This window comes from Carya illinoinensis, chromosome 12, assembly GCF_018687715.1.
Source record: "Carya illinoinensis cultivar Pawnee chromosome 12, C.illinoinensisPawnee_v1, whole genome shotgun sequence".
NCBI classification, from domain to species: domain Eukaryota; kingdom Viridiplantae; phylum Streptophyta; class Magnoliopsida; order Fagales; family Juglandaceae; genus Carya; species Carya illinoinensis.
The window spans coordinates 14587676-14608961 of record NC_056763.1 but is presented as its reverse complement, the minus strand read 5'-3'; the positions used below and the strand labels follow the sequence as shown (position 1 = coordinate 14608961).

The 21286-nt window shown below is 37.1% G+C and overlaps 1 protein-coding gene and 1 non-coding gene across 2 annotated transcripts; one reads left to right on the top strand and one right to left on the bottom strand.

Annotated features, from left to right (window-relative positions):
* Positions 1-13486: 13486 nt before the first annotated feature.
* Positions 13487-14629, bottom strand: LOC122290040 ((+)-cis,trans-nepetalactol synthase NEPS1-like). The gene has a single exon (XM_043097557.1). It carries the CDS (start codon positions 14503-14505, stop codon positions 13699-13701), a length of 807 nt encoding a protein of 268 aa, XP_042953491.1. The 5' UTR covers positions 14506-14629; the 3' UTR covers positions 13487-13698.
* Positions 14630-20754: 6125 nt separating this feature from the next.
* LOC122290603 lies at positions 20755-20861 on the top strand. The gene has a single exon (XR_006236465.1). It is a non-coding gene; the product is annotated as a small nucleolar RNA R71 (small nucleolar RNA).
* The last annotated feature ends 425 nt before the right edge of the window (positions 20862-21286 follow it).

The window sequence follows — 21286 nt, the reverse complement described above, 5'->3', positions numbered from 1 at the left end:
TACTTATTATATCATTTTTTTCACCTACATTAGTTTATCATATTTTTAACGTAATTAATTTATAATTAGGATGAATTTGACCTCGACTTTGGTCGTAGCGAGGATTTGAGAACTGTGAATGAGTTAATGGCTACACTATTCCGACGTCACAAGGAACGATGTCACGACCATTTCAAGAAATTTGAGACGCTTGAAGAGGCTGCACAGTGCCCTTTCCAGCAGATAAAATTAGACAACTGGATAAAGTGTTGTGATCTTTTTGCCTCTCTAGAATATCAGATATTCTAGATTTATTTTCTATAATTATTTACGTTTATAGTTGTTGTTTATATTATATGTATGTACATATATTACAATTAACGATGAGAATTATTTTTGTAGCACTTAAGTTCTAGAAATGCAAATAATAGATCTGTTCTGACTATTCACCATCGTGCTGGTTCAAGATCATTCCATCGTCTTACTGAAAAAATGGTAATTAATAAACGCAATAATTCATATTTTTTCTTATTATTCTTTTATATAAGTACTAACACTGTCTTTTTCAAATTGCTAATGTCGTTTTCTTAGAAACGTGATGATCCTGAAAACTTTTCCCTCATTCATGTCTATGCTGATGCTCACACTAATGAGCATAGTGAGTGAATGGATCCTACAGCTGCAATTAATTATGTAAGCGGTGTTCCTTTTATTAAATAAATTATGTAACATGTGATTAAATTATTTTTTATTTGTATTTCTTTTAATATGTTACTTATTGTGTGTTTTGATCTTTCAAATTGCAGGGAAAAATGATGGAGATGCAGTCAGCTTCTGGGGAATCATCTCCTAGTGACTTGGACATTTTTTCACAGGTGCTTGGGCCTAACTCTAGTATGGCAAGAGGTTTGGGACGATCTTTCAAGCATTCCAGTTCATCTTCCTCAACCTCATCGACATCACAAATTAATAATCTTACCAAAGATTTAGAAGCTGCACGACGCGAGAATAAGTATATGAGGTCTAGACAGCAAGAGTTGGAGTCCCTCTTAGAGCGCAGTCTAATTTAGAGACGTGTTTGCAGGACCAACAAAGAGACCAGGAGGAAAGAATTTGTAGTGAGGTCCAAGAGCAAGTGTAGCGGGAGATGATGCTGCAAATGGAGCATGTTATGTCATTGCAACAGAATCGTGCTGGGCGAGGAAAGAAAAAGAAATGAATTTTATTTGTGTATTACGTTTTTAACATCTAATTTGAAAACAGTTTCAAGCAATGTTGGTTGTGAAATATGTACTGTAATATGAAACAATTGGTTTGTTTATTAAGTGGATGAGTTTAGCATTTTTGATATGTACGTTCGAATGTAAATAAAATACGGTTCAACAGTATTACACGTTCAAAAATACGTTCGAACGTAACCCGAAATAGTAACAAAACGTTCGAACGTTTAAACCCAAGTTAAAAATACGTTCGAATGTCAAAAAAGTATAACGTTCGAAACATCCGAACGTACACTTTACGTTCGAACTCTACTCTCTTAACATTCGAATTAACGTCCGAACGTTATGATACAAACGTTCGGACATTATTTCGTTTTCATTGGATTCGAGATTCGAACGTTACATTCGCACGTACAAACGTTCGAATGTTTACATTATACGTCCGAACTATAATCAACAAACGTTACCTTTTCTCGTTCGGATGTCAGCTCGTCTTTTTTACATTCGAACGTAATATTTTACGTTCGAACGTAATTTTCTGTGACAGATTCTAACCGTCACAGAAAATGATACGTTCGAACGTTATTTCAAACTGCACTTCCCCAACCGTCACTAAAAATATTTTTAGTGACGCTTGTACAGTAAACTGTCACCAAATGTAATCCGGGACGCACATTACGTGACAGTGGTGGTGACGGTCAGAAACCGTCACCAAATATATTTCGTGACGTTTTTTCCATTTCTTGTGACAGTTTTATCTGTCACTAAAACCTATTTTTGTTGTAGTGATACATATATATATATATATGTAAAGGACTGGAAACAAAGTGTGGCAATACCACATATCATCAAGAAAGCCAGCCAAAATAACATGTACGGCATATATATAACCAACACAATTATAAAGCTAGCCAAGGTTCTAGTAGAAATACTGAAAATTATGTTTGAAATGATGAATGTAATGTCGATGTAATGAGATTACTGTATAAAGCCAGCCAAGGTTCCAGTAGAAAAACATGTACTATTGAACTATAATTTCTCTGACTCAACCTTAAGAATAACGCCAATTATTATTTCTGTTCAGTATATGACAGCCCAACCAGATCATACATATGGGACAAAAAGATTGTAAAGAAGAAAAATCTCTTCATTTTTTTATCTTTTAATAGATTTACATTCAGTCAAGTTCAATGTATCCTACTTTGCGTAAATACCTGATCTTCCTCTTTCTCTCTCTCCCATGAAAATGGAGGCATTCTTAATTTTCATGCTTTTTTCTCAGATATTTCATGTATTTCACATTTTTTTAATGTTTATTGTCGCTTTTCTCTTTCCTGTATTTTGATTGAATGAAAACCCTTTCACACATGGATTACTATCCTTTCAATATTGTTCCGTCTTTGACCAAGTGACCTTTAACCTTATCCTTGCTATAAGTATACTATATCTGTCATGCCACTTTCTTAATCGCTACTTCTTTTGCCTAGCTAGCTCTAACCTTAAAACCACCGGTCCTCAAACAACTAGTTATAAATAATGCTTCTGATCTTCTACTGAAGGAAAAATGTATATATGCGTTCGTATTCAATAGATTTATTGTTTCATTTACGTTAAGATAAAGAGAAATACTATTGTCACCGAGAGTTGGGTTCCGACAATTTTTTTTTTTTTTCCTTTTTCTTTTTTTGACTTAGAGATGAAAAAAGTATTTTTTAGTAATGTTGTGAATTTATTTTTAAAAAAAATGTTAAACAATATAAAAAAAATAAATGAAGAAAAATAAAAAAAACATTTTTGCTGTTGTCAGCTGGACCTGTCTCGTGGAAGTAGCACGGCTCTGAGATAAAATAAACAATGATTTTCACATGATGATTCTTTTGTGAAATGAGTTTTCTCACCTCTCGAGCTCAGCATAATATTTTACATTGCTAGTCATGGAGGCTTGAAAAAATAGTTAATAAAATATTTAACGTCTAACATAGTTAGGGCAATCTACATAGCAACTAAAATTCTAGTCATCACCCATGCATGGACATACATATGTCGGATGTGCATTTACATTTTACAATGTTAGGCACGTCTATTTGTTTACAACTTTAGAGAAGTGTTTTGTCTTACACCTAATAGAACCATTGAAGAGAAGAAAAAGCCACAAGTTTTTCTTGAAAATATTACTGTGGCTGGTTCTTATAGTTCAGAAAGAAAAAATAAATAAATAAAGCCTAGTGTTTGAATTTGATGAACTAAACTTAATAGAAAAAAGGTAATATATACCATATCAGAAATATATGCCATATATACCTTTCCATTTGATATATATTACAATGGAGTTAATTAAGCATGTTACAGAAATTAGAAGGTCCCAAAGTGAATCTGTTTGTTGGCAATGTGGCACTAGTTCATCAGTCTACGTACAGTGATAATGAATGGTAATTTGGTAAAGCTATAACCGGAGAGAGATGATTTAGAATTAAGAGGGAATATTAGCAGGCTAAGGCAATATGCAACCAGTGAAGATTAAATAGTAAAAAAATAGATAGTAAAGAAATTTGAAAACCAATTGCGAATCAAAATAAGTCGAGCCATTTCTATGCTTCCATGGAATTTTCAAAACAAGTTTTCAAGCTATATGAATATATATACCACTAGAATTGCAAATTTTGTGGTTTAATGTAAAGCATCAAATATATTAATGCTTCCAAACTTTACAATGAAATCATGGCAAAAAAAATCCCCAAAATTCCCAACCCTAAAATTCAAAAACATAAAATTGGTCAACAATTGCGAAAATTAATTAAGGCTAGGTAAAATACACTTACAGCATCACAAAAGCTCAACTCCGCTTAAGGGAAATATTCTACGATAGGCTTGGGCTCGTGACAATGACAAATGGCACTGGGTGGCATACAAGAAGAGGGCAATAGAGAGAGAACAAAGAAGAAAGGAAAGAGAGTGAGGGGAAGAAGGGGGGGTCCTACGTTTTGGACCCCCGTGTGAAGCGTCATTCTACATGAAATGGAACAACATTGTTTAGTTTTTTTTTTTTTTTTTAACAAAGAAATCATATGCAAAACAATGTCATTTTACATCTAATTTTTTTTTTTTTTTTTTTTTGAAAAAAGGTCAGAGTTCGGAGCTCTACATGCCTCCGAACTTCGACTCCAACTCCGACATTCATTCTCGGAGGGACTCCAATTCCAACTTTGAATTCCGAATACTCCAACTTCATCAGAGTCAGAATTGGAGCTGAGGTCGAATGGAGTTGGAGTTGGCAGAGGGTTTGCACAGCCCTACTTGCAGATATCATGACATGTGTGATACATAAATATTAGCTTCTAAAGAATTGGCTTTAAAAATAATATATATAATTAGCTCATGTATGCGAATCCTAATTTATGATCAAATTAATTACCTTAGAGCATTAATTCGATGTTTTCGAGACACAACTGATTTCCTTTCATGGGCTCGGCATTGGCTACAGAGAGAAATAGATTAATCGATAGCTTGAGAGAAAAGAAACATGAGAGAGAAAATGCGATGGATGTTGTGATAGGAATGAGGTAGACAGCTATTGGTGTGGTGAACGTTGAACACGCACGGTGTCAGACTGGGTATCTTGGGTTTGGCCATTGCACTTACTGAGGTTTATACTTTTTCGAAATAATACACAGAAATGAAGATATTTATAGAGAGATTTAGGAGAGGTGCCAACGAGTTAGAGTTGGACTCGGTCGAGGTTATTCAAAAATAGAGTTCGAATTTAAAAACGTGATCTACTTGTTCATTTAATATCGGATTGGCAATAACTGAGACTGCATAGGAGACTTGTTGTGAAACATGCAACAATTTTGCCGAATAGCATAGAAAAGCAAAGAAAGAGAGAAATAAAAAACAATATAGAGATTTAACGTGGTTCAATAGTGTGTCTACATCCATAATAGTGAGCGGCAGCTGAAATTAAACCATAGAGATTCTTGCACCGTTCTGCTCGGTAACGGTACCAAAATTTGATTATGCCCAAACTATTACACGGTCGGTATGGTATAGTTCAAGGTGTCGATCCACAGAGAGTCGAAAGAAATGCTACAAAGATGCAAACTTGATGGAAAAGATTAAATGACATTATGACAACAATATAAAAATTTGACCTAAAGCACACAATTAAAATGAGATTAAGGCATGGATAAAAAGGTAAGTAAAGCTTCAGGTTTCTATCAATCAGATCCAATACTCTGACTTTTTCAATCCAAACTAATTAAATACACAATTAAGAATTATAGTACCAAATTCCTAATCAGAAGATATGACGCTATGTTCATGTACTTTATCAAATTTAATTCTAGAATCTATACTCCCTTGACAAACCATAGTTTTCATGTATAAAAAGAAATATCACATATAAAGACCATCCTATGCTCACAAACAATAGTGCAGCAGAAGATCACATCGAAGGCATAAAAAACATGTTTAAGTCACAAATATATATTCATAATCCTATAGCTCAACCAAATTAAACCATAGAAAGATTTAATATAATTGTCTCAAACTTATAATATCCAAAACAAATAGAGATTGGTAAAAGTATTTTCACCAATCAATTTCCGCCCTATGATTTACCCAAGATTTAGTTCTCCATGGGAGAACTTAAAAAGTACAAAAATAAAATATTTTTCTATTTAGATCTGCATCTTGTTCATCTCCTCCCCTCAATTTCGTGTCAATGCTAGGCTTATATAGGATTGAAAAGAATCCCTAATGTTTTTCTGATCCTCGACTGAAAAAGCGTTTAACTTTTAGGACTCAGCTTGGCAGCCTTGTACATGCTTCAAGATTCCGAATTTAAAAATCTTTATTATACATAAAGTCATAGCCCTTAATGATAGCTTTCGAACGCATTAAGAATCACATCAATATGATATATGAGTAGAAGGTTGTGATCAAAATACTAAAGTATGCCCACGCTTTCTCCTAGTGAATTTTAGATTTGGACTTCTTGCAGTTTCTTTTTATAATTTTTTTTCTTTTTTTTCTTGATCCAAATTGCTCTCAAACTCACATGAAAGTCCTCTTTTGAATTTTACTGGACTTTGACTTGCTCTTTTAGAGACTCTAAAATTAAATATAAAAGTTTGATTAGGAGTATCCCAAAATAGTTAGAAACTTAATTCAAGAATACATATTAATTTCTATAATTTCTATTCACCTTTTAGCATTTTAGTCCAATATAGGGAATTTGGAGTGCACTTTCATGCACTCATCAATCTCTAATATATTTCTGTTATATTTTGCATATTTCTTATTTCTTTAACTTGATATGCCTATGTTTTTCTCTTTTGTCTAGAGCTTAAGTCATTTATTCGAGTCCTCTCCTCTCGATAGGTTGAGGTTTGCTTCAACTCTTTCCGTTTTGGGAAGTGCTGGTTTTAGTCTCTAAGGCGTGAGTCTATAGAGAATTTGGGACAATGGCAGAAGATCTTACAAGACGTTGGGAATCTCTAAAGCTTACATAAGAAGAACAAGAAGAAATTATTCTTCCAGAAGAAGCAGTTTTATCCTCAAACATTAAGGGAGAACTTTGTCTCCTTGGTATGATCTGCAATGACAGAATTGCAAACAGAGAAGCTTTCAAAACAACTATGTCCAAGCTTTGGAACACTGAGGGATAGATCACCTTCAAAGAACTGGGATTAAACCAGTTCCTCATTGAGCTCCAACTATACTCAGACAATCAAAAGGTTATACTGGGAAGGCCATGGTCTTTTGACCGACATCTCGTCTACATGAAAGAATTTGAGGGAACTCTATCCCTTGTTGAACTACAGTTCCACTCTGAACCTTTCTGGGTTCAAGTTCATAACCTCCCTTTCGTTGGTATGAACAAAGAAGTCAGCATAATAGTGGGGACTAGTTTAGGCAAAGTCCTTGAAGTGGAAGTCGATACAGAGGGTTATGGATGGGGTTGTTTCTTAAGGATTAAGTCTGAAATCAACATCACTAAGCCTCTTCCAAGAGGCCGTTTCTTGAAGATTGTCAGCAAACAGTATTGGCTCTCTTTCAAATATGAAAGGCTTCCCATGTTCTGCTTCAAATGTGGGTGCCTACTACATGCAAAAGGGAGTTGCACAGAAAGGCCATCAAAGCATCAAGCAAAGGAGCAATATGGGCAATGACTTCGAGCCAGTCTGTTTTTAGCTAAAGGAGCATTCCTTACGAAATACGGTGGATCAATGGACCAAGAGCATAGTAGCTCATATTGGAGAAGAAGCACAGAGGAGGAAGGAGACTGTAGCCCCATCATGGTGAGGCTATGTCAAAGTCAGCAGCTGAGGCAACTACCTTGACAGTGGCAGCAGGAATTAAGGTAGTCAACCAGGACCATGAAGGTGCGACCCATACCAAGGAAGGCCTGAAGATGTCAGCAACAGGTAACCCTCCTGGTCTTAGAGATCACGTGATATACTCCTTACATGAATCCCATACTCTAGCTCAGGTTAGAATTTCAAAGGATCCACCCACACTTCATGATCAGTCCATACCCTTACACCCTATAGCCCCTCCTGTTGATGATGTAGTAATGTTTAACTTTGAGACTACTCCTTTAAATGGTCTACAAAAGTCAAACAAAGGGGCCAACACTCCCAAGAATACCCCTGAGAATAAAGAAAACTCCTCCCGCCAGCCTATCATAGGCAAATCATGGAAGAGGAAAGCTCGATCCATCTCATCCCCCCTCTCTGAAGTTACAAACACAACCAATGATCCCTCTCTGGTCACCAAAACAAAGAGGACTTTTAATGGAAGGGTTAACACCCGTGCAAACATGGCTCATAAGAAACAGAAAACTCAGCTCCAACTAGACATGAGTTCAACTCAAACTACATTGTATTGCAGCCCTATCTTCCCAAATGAACTGCCTGAGCTGGAACTGTAAAGGGCTTGGGAACCCTTGTACAATCCAGGAACTACACCTTTTTGGTGAAAACAAAGCAGCCCCATTTGGTTTTTCTCACAGAAACCAAATGCTCACGAGGCAAAATGGACAGAATTAAGATAAGTCTGGTTTTGATAGTTGCTTAGTGTAGACAATAGAGGTAGAAGTGGGGGTATAGCTTTATTGTGGAATGATAATGGAATGGTAGAGGTGCTTAATTACACCAACTGGCACATCTCAACACTAGTAAATCACCCATTCCGACTCTTTCAAATGAAAAGTCACAGGATTCTATGGCCATCCTAACACAGCCAAAAGGCAAGGAAGCTGGGACCTTCTTATGGGGTTAAAACCTGCAGCAAACATCCCATGGTTGTGCTTAGGTGACTTCAATGAAATCACACACCAAAGAAAGAAATTCGGTGCCTCTTTCAGACCTTATAGACAAATGGTGCAATTCAGAAATGCACTCTCCCATTACAACCTGTATGACCTGGGCTTCAGTGGAGACAGATTCACATGGTCTAATAATAGAGAGGGCAATTCATTCACTAAGGAAAGACTTGATAGGACATGTGGGAATACCCTCTGGATCAATCATTTTGCCAATAACTCAGTGAACCACCTAGATTGCACCCAATCAGACCACAAGCCTATCCTTGTCCAGACCAAAGGCCAATCACACAGAGGAAAAGAAGAGAATTTTTAGATTTGAAGCAGCCTGGACAATACATGATGACATACACTAGCCTCATCAAAAAAGCATGGGACTCCCCTACAAACCATCCAAACAGATTACACAGGACCTTACAAGGACTCAACCTCTGCAAGGATAGACTAAAGTCATGCAGTAAAACCAGAAAAAGAGACCAAGGGAAAAGGTTAATAGAGAAATCAGAACTCCTAAAACACCTGCAAGAGTCAAACCAGAGCAATTTGTATGAGGAAATCAAGAAGGTTCAACAAGAGATAAATGTTATCATGGATGAAGAAAATCTAAAATGGAAGCAAAGAGCTAAACAGGCATGGTTAAAAGATGGTGATCGAAATACTAATTTCTTCCACAAGTGTTCAAGCCAGAGGAAAAAAACCAACACAATCAGTAGGATCCAATCAGAATCAGGACTTATTACCCAGGACCCTCAAGAAATATGTAATGTACTTCAGAGCTTCTTCACAAACCACTTCTCAACCTCACATCCTGTAGGCATTGAGAACTGTATTTCCCACATGAAGCACTCAGTTATAGAAGACATGAACTTAAAACTCTCCACTGAATTCACTGAAATGGAAATCAAAGAGACCATCTTTAGCATGATCCTCTTGGATCCCCTGGGTCTGATGGGTTCCCTGCCTTATTTTTCAAAAAATACTGGGAGACAGTGAGCACTAGTGTCTGTAAGGCAACTCTAGAGGTCTTAAATGGAGGAGTTTGGGACAAAAAAATCAATGAAACCTTCATAGCTCTCATCCCAAAGGAGCTGAACCCATCTACAGTCATAGATTTTAGACCAATTAGCCTATGCAATGTCTTTTACAAGATAATTGCAAAGACTTTGACAGTTTTACCAAGCATCATTTCCCCTACTCAGACTGCCTTTGTGCCTAGAAGACTCATCATGGATAACATCATTATGGCTTATGAATCTCTACACACCATGAAAGCAAGATTGAAAGGTAGAGAGGGCTTCATGACTTTAAAACTGGACATGAGCAAGGCCTATGATAGGATATAATGGGTCTTCATGGAAGCTGTCATGGAGAAGATGGGGTTTTCTACAACTTGGATTGGACTCATCATGAAATGTGTATCATCAGTGTCCTACTCCCTCATCATCAATGGAGAGACAACCTTTCTTCTGCCCCTTTCGAGGCATAAGGCAAGGGGACCCCCTCTCCCCCTACCTTTTCATTTTATGCACTGAAGCTCTCAGTCGTCTCCTGAACCAAGCTGAACACAACAAGCTGATCACAGGTCTACCCATCAGGAAACATCACCTACACATTAACCATCTTTTCTTTGCAGATGACTCCCTTCTATTTTGTAAAGCAAACTCCATTGAATGGAGTAAACTCTACTCTTCTACTGGACTCCTATGAAAAAGCATCAGGACAGAGACTGAACAAGGACAAGATCTCAATTTTCTTCAGCTTTAACATTAGAGAACACACCCGAGAAATAGTAACAAGCATTGCAGGACTCATATGAGAAATACTTGGGCTTGCCAGCCCTTGTAGGAAGATCCAGATCTCAGTCTTTCAAGGGCATACTGGATAGAGTTCAAGCAAAACTGAGTAGCTGGAAAACAAAGTTGCTTTCTTAGGCAGGCAAGGAAACACTCATCAAGGCAGTCATCCAAGCAATCCAACATACAGCATGGGGATCTTCAAGTTGCCCAAATAGCTTCTTAAGGAACTAAACAAGCTAGTAAGGTCCTTCTGGTGGGGACAAAAAGCACAAGAACACAAGATACTCTGGGTACCATGGAGCCAAATGTCAAAATCAAAGACCTTAGGAGGGCTGGGCCTTAGGGACATTGAGAACTTCAATTATGCCCTCCTAGCAAAACAAGGTTGGAGAGTCATAACTACCCCCCAATTCCCTCGCTGCCAAGGTTCTAAAAGAGAAGTACTTCAAACATAACTCCTTTCTCTCTGCAAAAACTGGAAACAACTCCTCATTTTTATGGCAAAGCTTCACCTCAGCAAGACCCTTACTGAAGGAAGGATTATTCTGGCGTGTGGGAGATGGACAGTCAGTGGAAATATGGAATGATAAATGGTTTCCACATAAGACATCCTACCAACCTCAGAGCACCATTAGGTTCCTCCCAACTGACTCAAAGGTTGCCATGCTCATCGACAAGACCTCCCACCAATGGAATCTCCCATTAGTATAAGCCATTTTCAACAGGGTAGAAGCTGGCATCCTTAAAAGAATTCCTCTCAGCCCTTACCCTACACCAGATAGGATGATCTGGAGATGCACCACCACATGTTCCCTTTACAGTCAAGTCAGCATACCACCTAAAAATAGAGATTGAGAACCAAAGGAAGGGACAATCCTCAAAAGAATCAAGTGAATAGCTGCCCTGGACAAAGATTTGGCATCTTAAGACTCCACCTACAAATAAGACCTTCCTGTGGAGAGCATGCTTAAATGCCATCCCTACCAAAGCCAAACTCTACCAAAGGAAGGCCACTAAAGAAGATGTCTGCCCCATATGCAAGCTCCAACCTGAAACAATTGAGCACGCTTTATGGGAATGCCCCACTACGCAAGATGTTTGGAGTCAATGTGGGAAAAAGATACAAAAAACCAACTTTTTCCAGTCTTTCAAAGCCCTATTGGAATCTCTACTCGAGTCCTTTGAAGAAGAAGAGATGCTAGAATTTGCTCTTATTGCATGGCTTATTTGGAAAAGAAGGAATGACTTGGTCTTCAATAATCAGTTCTCAAATCCCAACTCTATCATCCAAGCTGTCAAGTTACTCATTGCAGAACTTCACCAATCTCAACAGCCAGCTCAGGCAGATTCCACTCATTCAAATGCTAAGGCGCAATGGGAAGCCTCTCCACAAGGAAAAATGAAGCTTAATTGGGATGCTGGAATTGACAAACTCAACTGCAAGGTGAGAGTAGGGGCAGTAATACGTGATTGGGAAGGGAAGGTGCATGCTACATTAAGAATGAATCATAGTCTTTTCCCATAACCTCTTCTAGCTAAAGCCTTTGCAGCATATCAAGCTTCCATGTTCATCAAAACACTCGGGGTGGCAAGAAGTGATAATAGAAGGAGACTCTCTACAAGTGGTTAATGGCCTGATGTCCCCATCTAAAACAGACTCATACATAGGAATTCTAATCAGAGACACCAAGATCACTCTGAATTCCTTCACCAACTGGTCTGCCAGGCACACTAGAAGAACTTGTAATAACTTAGCTCACATGTTATGTAAAGATACTCTAAGCATTAGTAATAGCATCATGACTGTGGATGCTATCCCCTCTTGTATTCAATCTCTGGTTTAATCTAATGACAACCTCAGTTTCAAAAAAAAAAAAAAAAGTCATTTATTCAAGATGAAAAATTCAAGGTAAGAAACTTCTTTCACTACCGGAATAATCCATTGAGTTAACTATTTAATGATTTGACTTTATGTATGTAGGTTATATCAATGTTCAGCCACTTTTTAAGATTACGATTTGAAGATATTGAAGTTGCCAGTGAAAAATCAAGGGATTCTAGAAATCAATAGAAATAGTCTCTCTTCACATGTACTAATATTATATATAGTAGTTGTTAATTCACTTTCTTGTGATTTGATTTGTAATTTTTTTCTCTATTACATCAATGACTCATTATATTATATTTATTATTAACTTGTGTATTATATATATTTTTTATTGTGGGATATCATATTATTGGTAAATGTAGACATAAGTAAACTGCTATGTGTTTCTATCTAAATTCGTTTGTGTTTCAAAAATGCCGATAACTTAAATACTTCAAGGTTTATTTAAAATTCAGAATACGCTTGCAAATGTCAATTACTATTGTTTGGTGGCACTTATGAAACGTCAAGAAAATATAGCTAGTGGCATTTATATAATGCATCAGCAACATACTAGTGCCAGCGTTTGGATAAATGCCGTTAATTTATGCAATGCATCGACAATGTATTGCGGTGGCATTTAAATAAATGCCATTAATTTATATAATGCACCGGCAACATACTTGTGGTGGCATTTAGATAAACACTATTAATTTATGCAATGTAGTGGCAACGTATACTAGTGACGGGGTTTACATAAATGCCGTTAATTTATACAATATGCAATGTACTAATGGCGGCGTCTAGATAAATGCCAGCAATTTATATAATGCACCGGGAACATACTAGTGACGGAATTTGATTTAATGTCGCTATTTTATGTAATGTGATGGTAACGTACTAGTGGTGGCATTTAGATAAATGCCGTTAATTTAGGCAAAGTGGCAGCATTTAGATGAACGCTGTTAATTTGTACAAAGACTTCGATAATGAGTTTTTCAAGTCCTAGCGTTTGGGCAAAAGCCGGTAATGATGCGGAACACGTAAATACCGACCACCCACTACCGGCGTTTGGTTTCGTCGATAAATAAATGCTGTTAATTGAAATTTTATTCACGGTGATTATTGACTTAGGCTTCGGAGGCATTCCACGAACTCCCTAGCCATCTCCTTTTTGGATTGCAGGCCGGTGATTGTACGTCAGTGGCGGTAAAACACGTACATAAGTTATAACAAGTTTAGTGACCTTCACAAATTCTAAACCTACACAAAAACTCAAATATGTTGTAGTGAGATTCTATTTGCAAGTCTGAAATCAAACCATGAGACATTATATTTTATTGGACGATCGATACATGACATTCTCGTTTGCAACTTATCACATGGTAACTTTATTTGCTCAACAAACACAAGAAGCTTTTATTGCAGAAAACCAAGTTCGATATATATTAGATACACACCCTTTTAATTAGCATTATTTTTCTCGTACAAGTATTTTTAAAGCATTTGTTTTCATCTCCAGACGGTAGTATTAGTGTCAAGCCAGCCCCCATCAACCAATAGGTCATGCCCATTGACAAATCCAGAATCATCAGACGCAAGAAAGAGTACAGCATCCGCCACATGTTCCGCTTTCAGTGCAACACCTTTTAAGCTTGAATGCGGCTCAAATGCCTCATGCAACTTCTCTGCATCCATTCCAAATGCACTGTATGACATTGGAGTTGCAACTACAGCGGGTGATACACAGTTCACCCGAACGCCATGCTCCCCTAGCTGCCTGCTTGCGGATCGAACAAGCCCAAGCACTGCGTGCTTTGACATAAAGTAATCGGTTTTTTGGAATGCACCTCGGCTTGCTGCTATACTTGCGGTGCACACGATGGTCCCCCTCACACCCCTTTCAACCATAGCACGTGCTGAATGCTTTACACATGCGGCCGTGCCGCGCACATTGATCGCAAATAGATGGTCAAGGGCCGATAAGTCCAGGTCAAGTACGGTCTGATCCGACCTACTAAAAATCCCCGCATTACTAAACATGATGTCAAGCTGCCCATAGTTCTTGACCGTCCATTCTACCATGGCTTTGACCTGCTCTTCATCAGTAACATCACAATGGATGTATGCCGAATGGTTCAAGCCAATGGATTTGGCCACCTGCTGGCCTACTTCTTTTTGGACATCAGCAATCACCACCATACGTGCACCATGCTTGGCAAAAACTTGTGCGGTCGCCTCCCCGATGCCACTAGCACCGCCTGTGACTATGGCCACTTTGCCTTCTAATTTCTTCTTATACAACGTGGATTCCGCCATTGTAATATATCGAGAAGATTATACGATTGATGTAGCAGCAGGCGTCTCTGCTAAAAGATGATGACCAATATTTCGCGAACTTTCAGTGGGTGTACCTTCTAATTAGCAAATAATGCACTCTGACCACAGAATCCTTTTTATAATAGCACAAACCAGGTGAAACACAACTCTAAAACATGACAATTATTAATTGCTACAGTACAACTATACGTACAATAATTGGCGTATTGATAAAGCTAATAGTAATTACTTCCAAACCATGTGAAACACAAGTCTATAATATGACAATTATTTTCTACAGTACAACTCTACGTACAATAATTGGCGTATTGATAAAGCTAACTTTCAAACCACATGAAGCACAGCTCTATAATATAACAGTTATTTGCGACAGTACAACTGTACAAATCGTGTTGCACCTAATTCCCAGCAGCATAATTGAAAGAGAACATGACCCAGATGGGTTTATCTATACCAGTACTGTATTTGCACAACCAGAGCAGATCGAGAGGAGAATCTGTATTTTTTAATGCCTTAACTACATACAAACTCATCACTCGACAAAAACTAGTGCACTTATGAGTAGATCACATCCAGAGTGGTTGGCACTGTTATTCAAAATATAGCACTGATTTGCTCTTAACAAAAGGGAGACTAAATTCATAGTGGGTTCATAAGACTAGACAACACAAATATTAATAGCAATGAAAAACAGTATTTAGGTTTGCTTCATACCAAAGAAGTCTTTCTAAGAATAATAAAATTCAGAATAAACAGTAGCGAAAATAATAAATTGCATAGTTCCTAATATGGTGATTCAAGAACGAGCAAGAGCCAAAAAAAAAACCAACTTAAAGCAAAAAAAAATTTCAGTACGAAGAGAATCTCCTGGCCTGTTCCTTTTGATTCTCGTATTGATGGTGTACGCAAGTCCTATATTTATAGGCTACGTGATTACGCCCAAAGTATAACGCGGTAGTTGTAGCACAGCTTTGGGGTGTCGATTCCACAGGGAGACAAATTAAAAGAATAACAAGAGGAACAAAGAAACTAAAGAAAAAATATTAAATAAGTAATAGAGAACAAAGATTAATTTTAAATGTAAATTCAAGTGAAGCAAAGTAATTAACAGAAAAAATACTCAAATTTGACAAACAGTAGAGCGTCGGGAGTCCCTTGCACAAATCTGGTATTTTAATTATTCTTAATTCATTGGATAACTCAATTAGGAACTCAATTCCCGCAATTCTCAATAGGAAGGTATAGATTTATAAACCAGACTTAAATCAAATGTAACCCTTTGAAAAAACATTCACCACTTTTAAAAAACTTGAATTACTACCCCTATTGATAAAATCCAATGACGACAATATACTCAAGAAGCGATATTGCAGCAAAAAAACTAAATCAATATAGATAAATAATTGATCCAAACATAATCAAAGAACTAATCCATTCAATAGAAAAAGCATGACTGAATCCATAAACACAATAAATTCTATGATTATTCGGAGAAGAAAACATCAACGATGAATTGAGAATGATAAAACAAAAGAGTTTTAGCAATTGAAAATCAAATACATGAATTAACAATAAATTAGAAATACCATCTAATGTGCAAGTTCATCCCTAACCTTACTTGAGAATTTAGTTACCCATAAATATAATGGACAACAAAAATCTCCAGAGAAAACTGAAGCGAACGGTGGCCATGGAAGTGATTTTCTCCTCTCTTCAGATCTGCCCCTTGTGCCTCTTCCTACCCTCCATTTCGTGCTAATGATATCCTTATATAGGGTAAGAAAGAAACCCTAATGTCCTCTTGATTTCCGCATAAAAAAATCGCCTAAATTTTAGGACTTATCTTGGCAGCCACGTACAGCCTTCAGGAGTTCGAATTTGGAAATCCTTATTAGAGACAAAGTTATAGCCCTTTAAGATAGCTTCCAATGCATCAAGAATCGCATCAATCCAATATATGAGTAAAAGGATATAGTCAAAAGACTAAAGTATGTCCAGACTGTCTCCTAGCGAATTTCAGACTTGGACTTCTTGTGGTTTCATTTTATGATTTTTTTTCTTTTTCTTTTCTTCCAAATTGATCTCAAACTCCATGAATTTCCTCCTTTGAATTTGACTGGGCTTGACTTGCTCTTTTATAAACTCTGAAATTAGACATAAAAAAAGCTGCTTAGGAGTATCCCAACGTAAATAGAAATTCAATTTAAGAATACACATTAATTCCTATGATTTCTATTCACATTTTAGCATTTTAGTCCAATAATAGGGTATATAGAGTGCACTTTCGCACACTCATCACACCCCCCAACTTACTCCTTGCTAGTCCCTAGCAATTTTCATGTCAAAACAACGAAAGAGACCAAAGAAAATGACACATAAAGGCCATTAAGTCACACTTTCCAGATTCACATATCAAAACAATCTAAGGAATCCAATAACCCATCAAGATCAATCCACCTATAGCAATCCACAGAGTGTGTGTGTGTTCTCCAAGCCATAACCATCGTACCACTAACTTTGACACATGCAACATCAAGAACATCTTAAGCAAAAGGTTCAACTCCATAACTCACGGGTATAATAGTGTTTCATGTAAGGGCTCTCTCTATGGAGTTGACAATGGGTGTATATACACTCTCATGGAAAATTAGGCAATTATGTACAAGCAACAAGCAAACATTGATCTTATGATAGGAACACTAACAAATGAGACTTCCATCAATCTTTCCAACAGCTTATTTAGGATCAGAATGGTCAACACAAAAGGTTGTAATGTGGCTTGGTTTTGGGGTTATATGAAAAAAAAGGATGAAAGGGATTCAAAAACTTCCAAGTACATACAAATGAAATTTTATTAAATATCTCAATAGACCACACTTCTCATTTAATATACTCTTCAACTTTTCAGATCATCAAATAATAATGCTTTTCCTTCTTCTTCCTTTTTTTTTTCAACAATTTGATGGACAAACACATGCCACTTTTGTATTCTTTCCATCTATACCAACTTCTTTTTTTTTTTTTTTGGAGCTCACTCAATTGAACACTTTGCAACTTGTACTCTTCTCTTTTTTTTCGTCGTCTTATTCTTCTCTTTTTTTTTAATTGAAAATGATAAAATTAAAGAAAGAAAATACAAATTCCACACCTGGTATACACTTGGAAGTAAAAAGGGTAAAAAAATCTGTGTATAGGTTATACTCCAATGTGGAGAGGCATGGATGATATAGGCATATGAAAAGAAAAAGCTACAAGTGTTTTATTGGCTCAAAGTTGGCTACTAGGGGTCTATGATGGAAATGATAGCTTGAAAGGCTCAAACGTTAATCCTAAGTTGACCTTCGTCATATCCCAAGTATATCCACCATTGTACCGCAAACCATGTAATGATATTCTCAAAAGAAGTGCCCAATTCAACAGATCAATGAACGCTTATCACAATTTACTGCATTTGTATGCTCTCAATCCTCTCCAAACTCACATGAATACTTAAGCAAAAGAGTTCTCTAGCTACATGTGTCAAACCACCATCTTACCACAAAACTTGGATAAGTGCATTAAGAATTCTGTGAATGTTTCAGTAAAAAATGATTTGGTGGGTTTGGTGAATTCACGAAGATGACTATGAATGAGAATGAGTACACATGTGAAAATAATGCACGTGTGATGCAAATTAAAAAAAATTGACACATGAAAATATGCCACAGTGTTCCAACAAGCATTTTAAATACTGAATTTGCACCACCACCCCCCAACTTAAATGAAACATTGTCCTCAATGTTTAAGAATCAAAATTGAATGGGGAGTAACTGAAAATGGTAGAATACACCTGATGAGTGACGTGGGTAGCTCCCTAAACACCAAAGATGGTAATCTGAAATGATAAAATGAAACTATCCTGCAATCAAAAACAAAGAAAACAACAGCAAACAAAAAGGAAAAGAAACAAAATAGGAAGAAACAAAAACAAAACAAAGCAAAACAAAATAAATAAAGAAACACATACCTTGGTAGTGTGATCAAGGTTGAAAGACTGGATCCATAAGTGGAATGTCTTCCACTTCCGGAACTTGCCTATCAATTAATATTTTAAGGCGTTGACCATTTACTTTAAAGATCCGACCATTCTTAGGATCCTCTATTTCTACCACCCCATTTACAAAAACATTTTTCACTAAAAATGGGTCAGTCCACCTAAACCGAAGTTTTCCTTTGTGCTTGTGAGATCCAAAATCATATAAGTATATTCGGTCATTAGGTTTAAACCTCTTCCTAAGAATATTTTTATCATGAAACGTTTTCATTTTAACCTTATAGACTTTAGACTTAGGCAAAGATTTCAATTTAACTCTTGGTGCTTTCATACTTACAAGAATCTGTTTTCCACATTTCTTAGGCAACTCCTCAAATTTCTGTTGCCAAACCTGTGTGCCATAATCCTAAGTTTCATAAAAAATAGCACAAATATCAATAACATCAGATGAATCACTAACAGATGTATTAAACTCAGAATTCACAAGGGAATATTCAAGGGGATCAAAATCATGAGTTGTGTGAACTCCCTTGTCTATGAGTGCATCAATCATATACGTTTGGTGGCACTCGTCATTTGTTGGCTGCTTCTCAATATGGAAAATGTTGACCTCCATGGTCATGTTTACAAAAGATAACTTCATCAACCCATTCCTGCAATTTATAAGTGCATTAACCGTAGCAAGGAAAGGTCTACCTAATATGAGAGGAACTTTAGAGTTAGACTCAACAACTGATTGAGTGTCCAAAATTAAGAAATCAACAGGATAATAAAACTTATCAATTTGGATCAAAACATCCTCAACTATCCCTCTCGGTTTCTTAACTGAACGATCAGCCAACTGAAGTACGACAGAAGTAGGCTTAATTTCACCCAAACCAAGCTGCAAATAAATGGAATAAGGCATCAAATTAACACTAGCTCCTAGATCTAGCAAGGCTTGCCCAAACTCATGATTTCCAATATTACATGCAATGGTTGGACAACCAGGATCCTTGTACTTAGGAGGAATTCCCTGCTCAATTAGAGCATTAACTTGCTCTGTCAGAAATGCTGTCTTCTTAACATGGTGCTTCCTCTTAACTGTACATAAATCTTTAAGAACTTTTGCATAAGTGGGAACTTGTTTAATAACATGCAAAAGAGGAAGGTTAATCTTTACCTGCTTGAGGTTCTCCAAGATTTCATTACTAGGATCCAAAGTTCTCATACCAGATTTTAAAGCTTGTGGAAATGGTACCTTAACTGGACTCTTAATTACCTCGGCATCCTTGGGGAACTCGGTGCTATCATTGCTTTGTTCCTCTTCAACATCCTCTTGCTTATTAGTTGTTGGAATGTGTAAGGACTTACCACTTCTTGTCATAATGGCATTGATTTCTTTTAAATTTTTTTGTGCCATATGTTGACCTTGGGGTGCAGATTGAGCTTGAGAAGGAAACTTGCCACGCTCATTCACACTCAAGGAGCTCATTATCTTGGATATATGACTCTTTATCTCTTTGTTTTCTTCAACAACCTGCATAATCAAGGATTCAAACTTTTGATTAGTTTTACTCTGTGCCTTAATAAAAGCATGCAAAGTGTCTTCTAAAGGACTCCTAGAAGATGAAGGTGCATGATATGGTGCAGGATATGATCTAGGGGGTTGTGCAGGTGGCTGGTTTTCAGACTTCCAGCTAAAATTGGGGTGATTAAGCCACCCAAGATTGTAGGTATCAGAGAAAGGTGCAACAGGCTTCATGTACATACCTAAGGCATTACATTGTTCCTCATACATCTCTCTCATCTCAGCAAATGTGGGACACTCTTGGGTAAGGTGATCTATCCCACCACACACAAAACATCGTCCAAAAGACTCTGCATGATTAGCCACGTGTGTTGGCTTTAGGTCTTTATTCTTCAACACCTCTAGCTCCCTAGTGAGTATCTCAACCTTAGCCTTTAGGTTATCTTCTTCCCTGAGATGGTAAATTCCACCACCATTTAGGTTTCCTGTAGGTCGTGATCTATTTGTGCGCTCAGTAGCACTAGGTCCAGTCCAAGTGTGAGCTTTTTCAGCAAGCTCATTGAGGTATTCTATGGCCTCATTAGGATCTTTCTTCAAGAACTCATCATTACACATCATCTCCACAAATTGACGCTCTCTAGGTGTAAGTCCCTCATAAAAATAGCTCACTAAGCGCCAATTCTCATACCCATGGTGAGGACACATACTCAATAGCTCCTTAAATCTCTCCCAAGACTGATACAAAGTCTCACTGTCCTTTTGTACAAAGGTGGAGATTTGCCTTTTAAAACATTGGTCTTATGTTGGGGAAAGTATTCATTAAAGAAGACCTAAGTCATCTCATTCCATGACCCAATAGATCGTGATCTCAATGAATATAGCCAACTCTTAGCTCTATCCTTCAAAGAGAAAGGAAAGAACTTAAGTCTCACAATGTCATCAGTTGCATTTTGACTATGAAAAGTCGCAACTACTTCCTCAAACTCCCTAATGTGCACATATGGATTTTCATTTTCCAAGCCATGAAAAGTAGGGAGTAACTGTATCATCCCTGTTTTAAAATCCAATTGGCGAATATTAGCTAGAAACATGATGCATGATGGTGTGGCTGTGCGTGTAGGGTGGAGGTAATCCTGAAGGGTCCTAGTGGGTTGATCTTCGTGTTCACTCATTTTCTCAGAATTAGAAGAATTATCAAACAAATGATCAGAAAAATT

Coding starts and splice junctions, on each gene's coding strand:
- LOC122290040 (XM_043097557.1), bottom strand. CDS start 14,505: ATGGCGGAATCCACGTTGTATAAGAAGAAATTAGAAGGCAAAGTGGCC.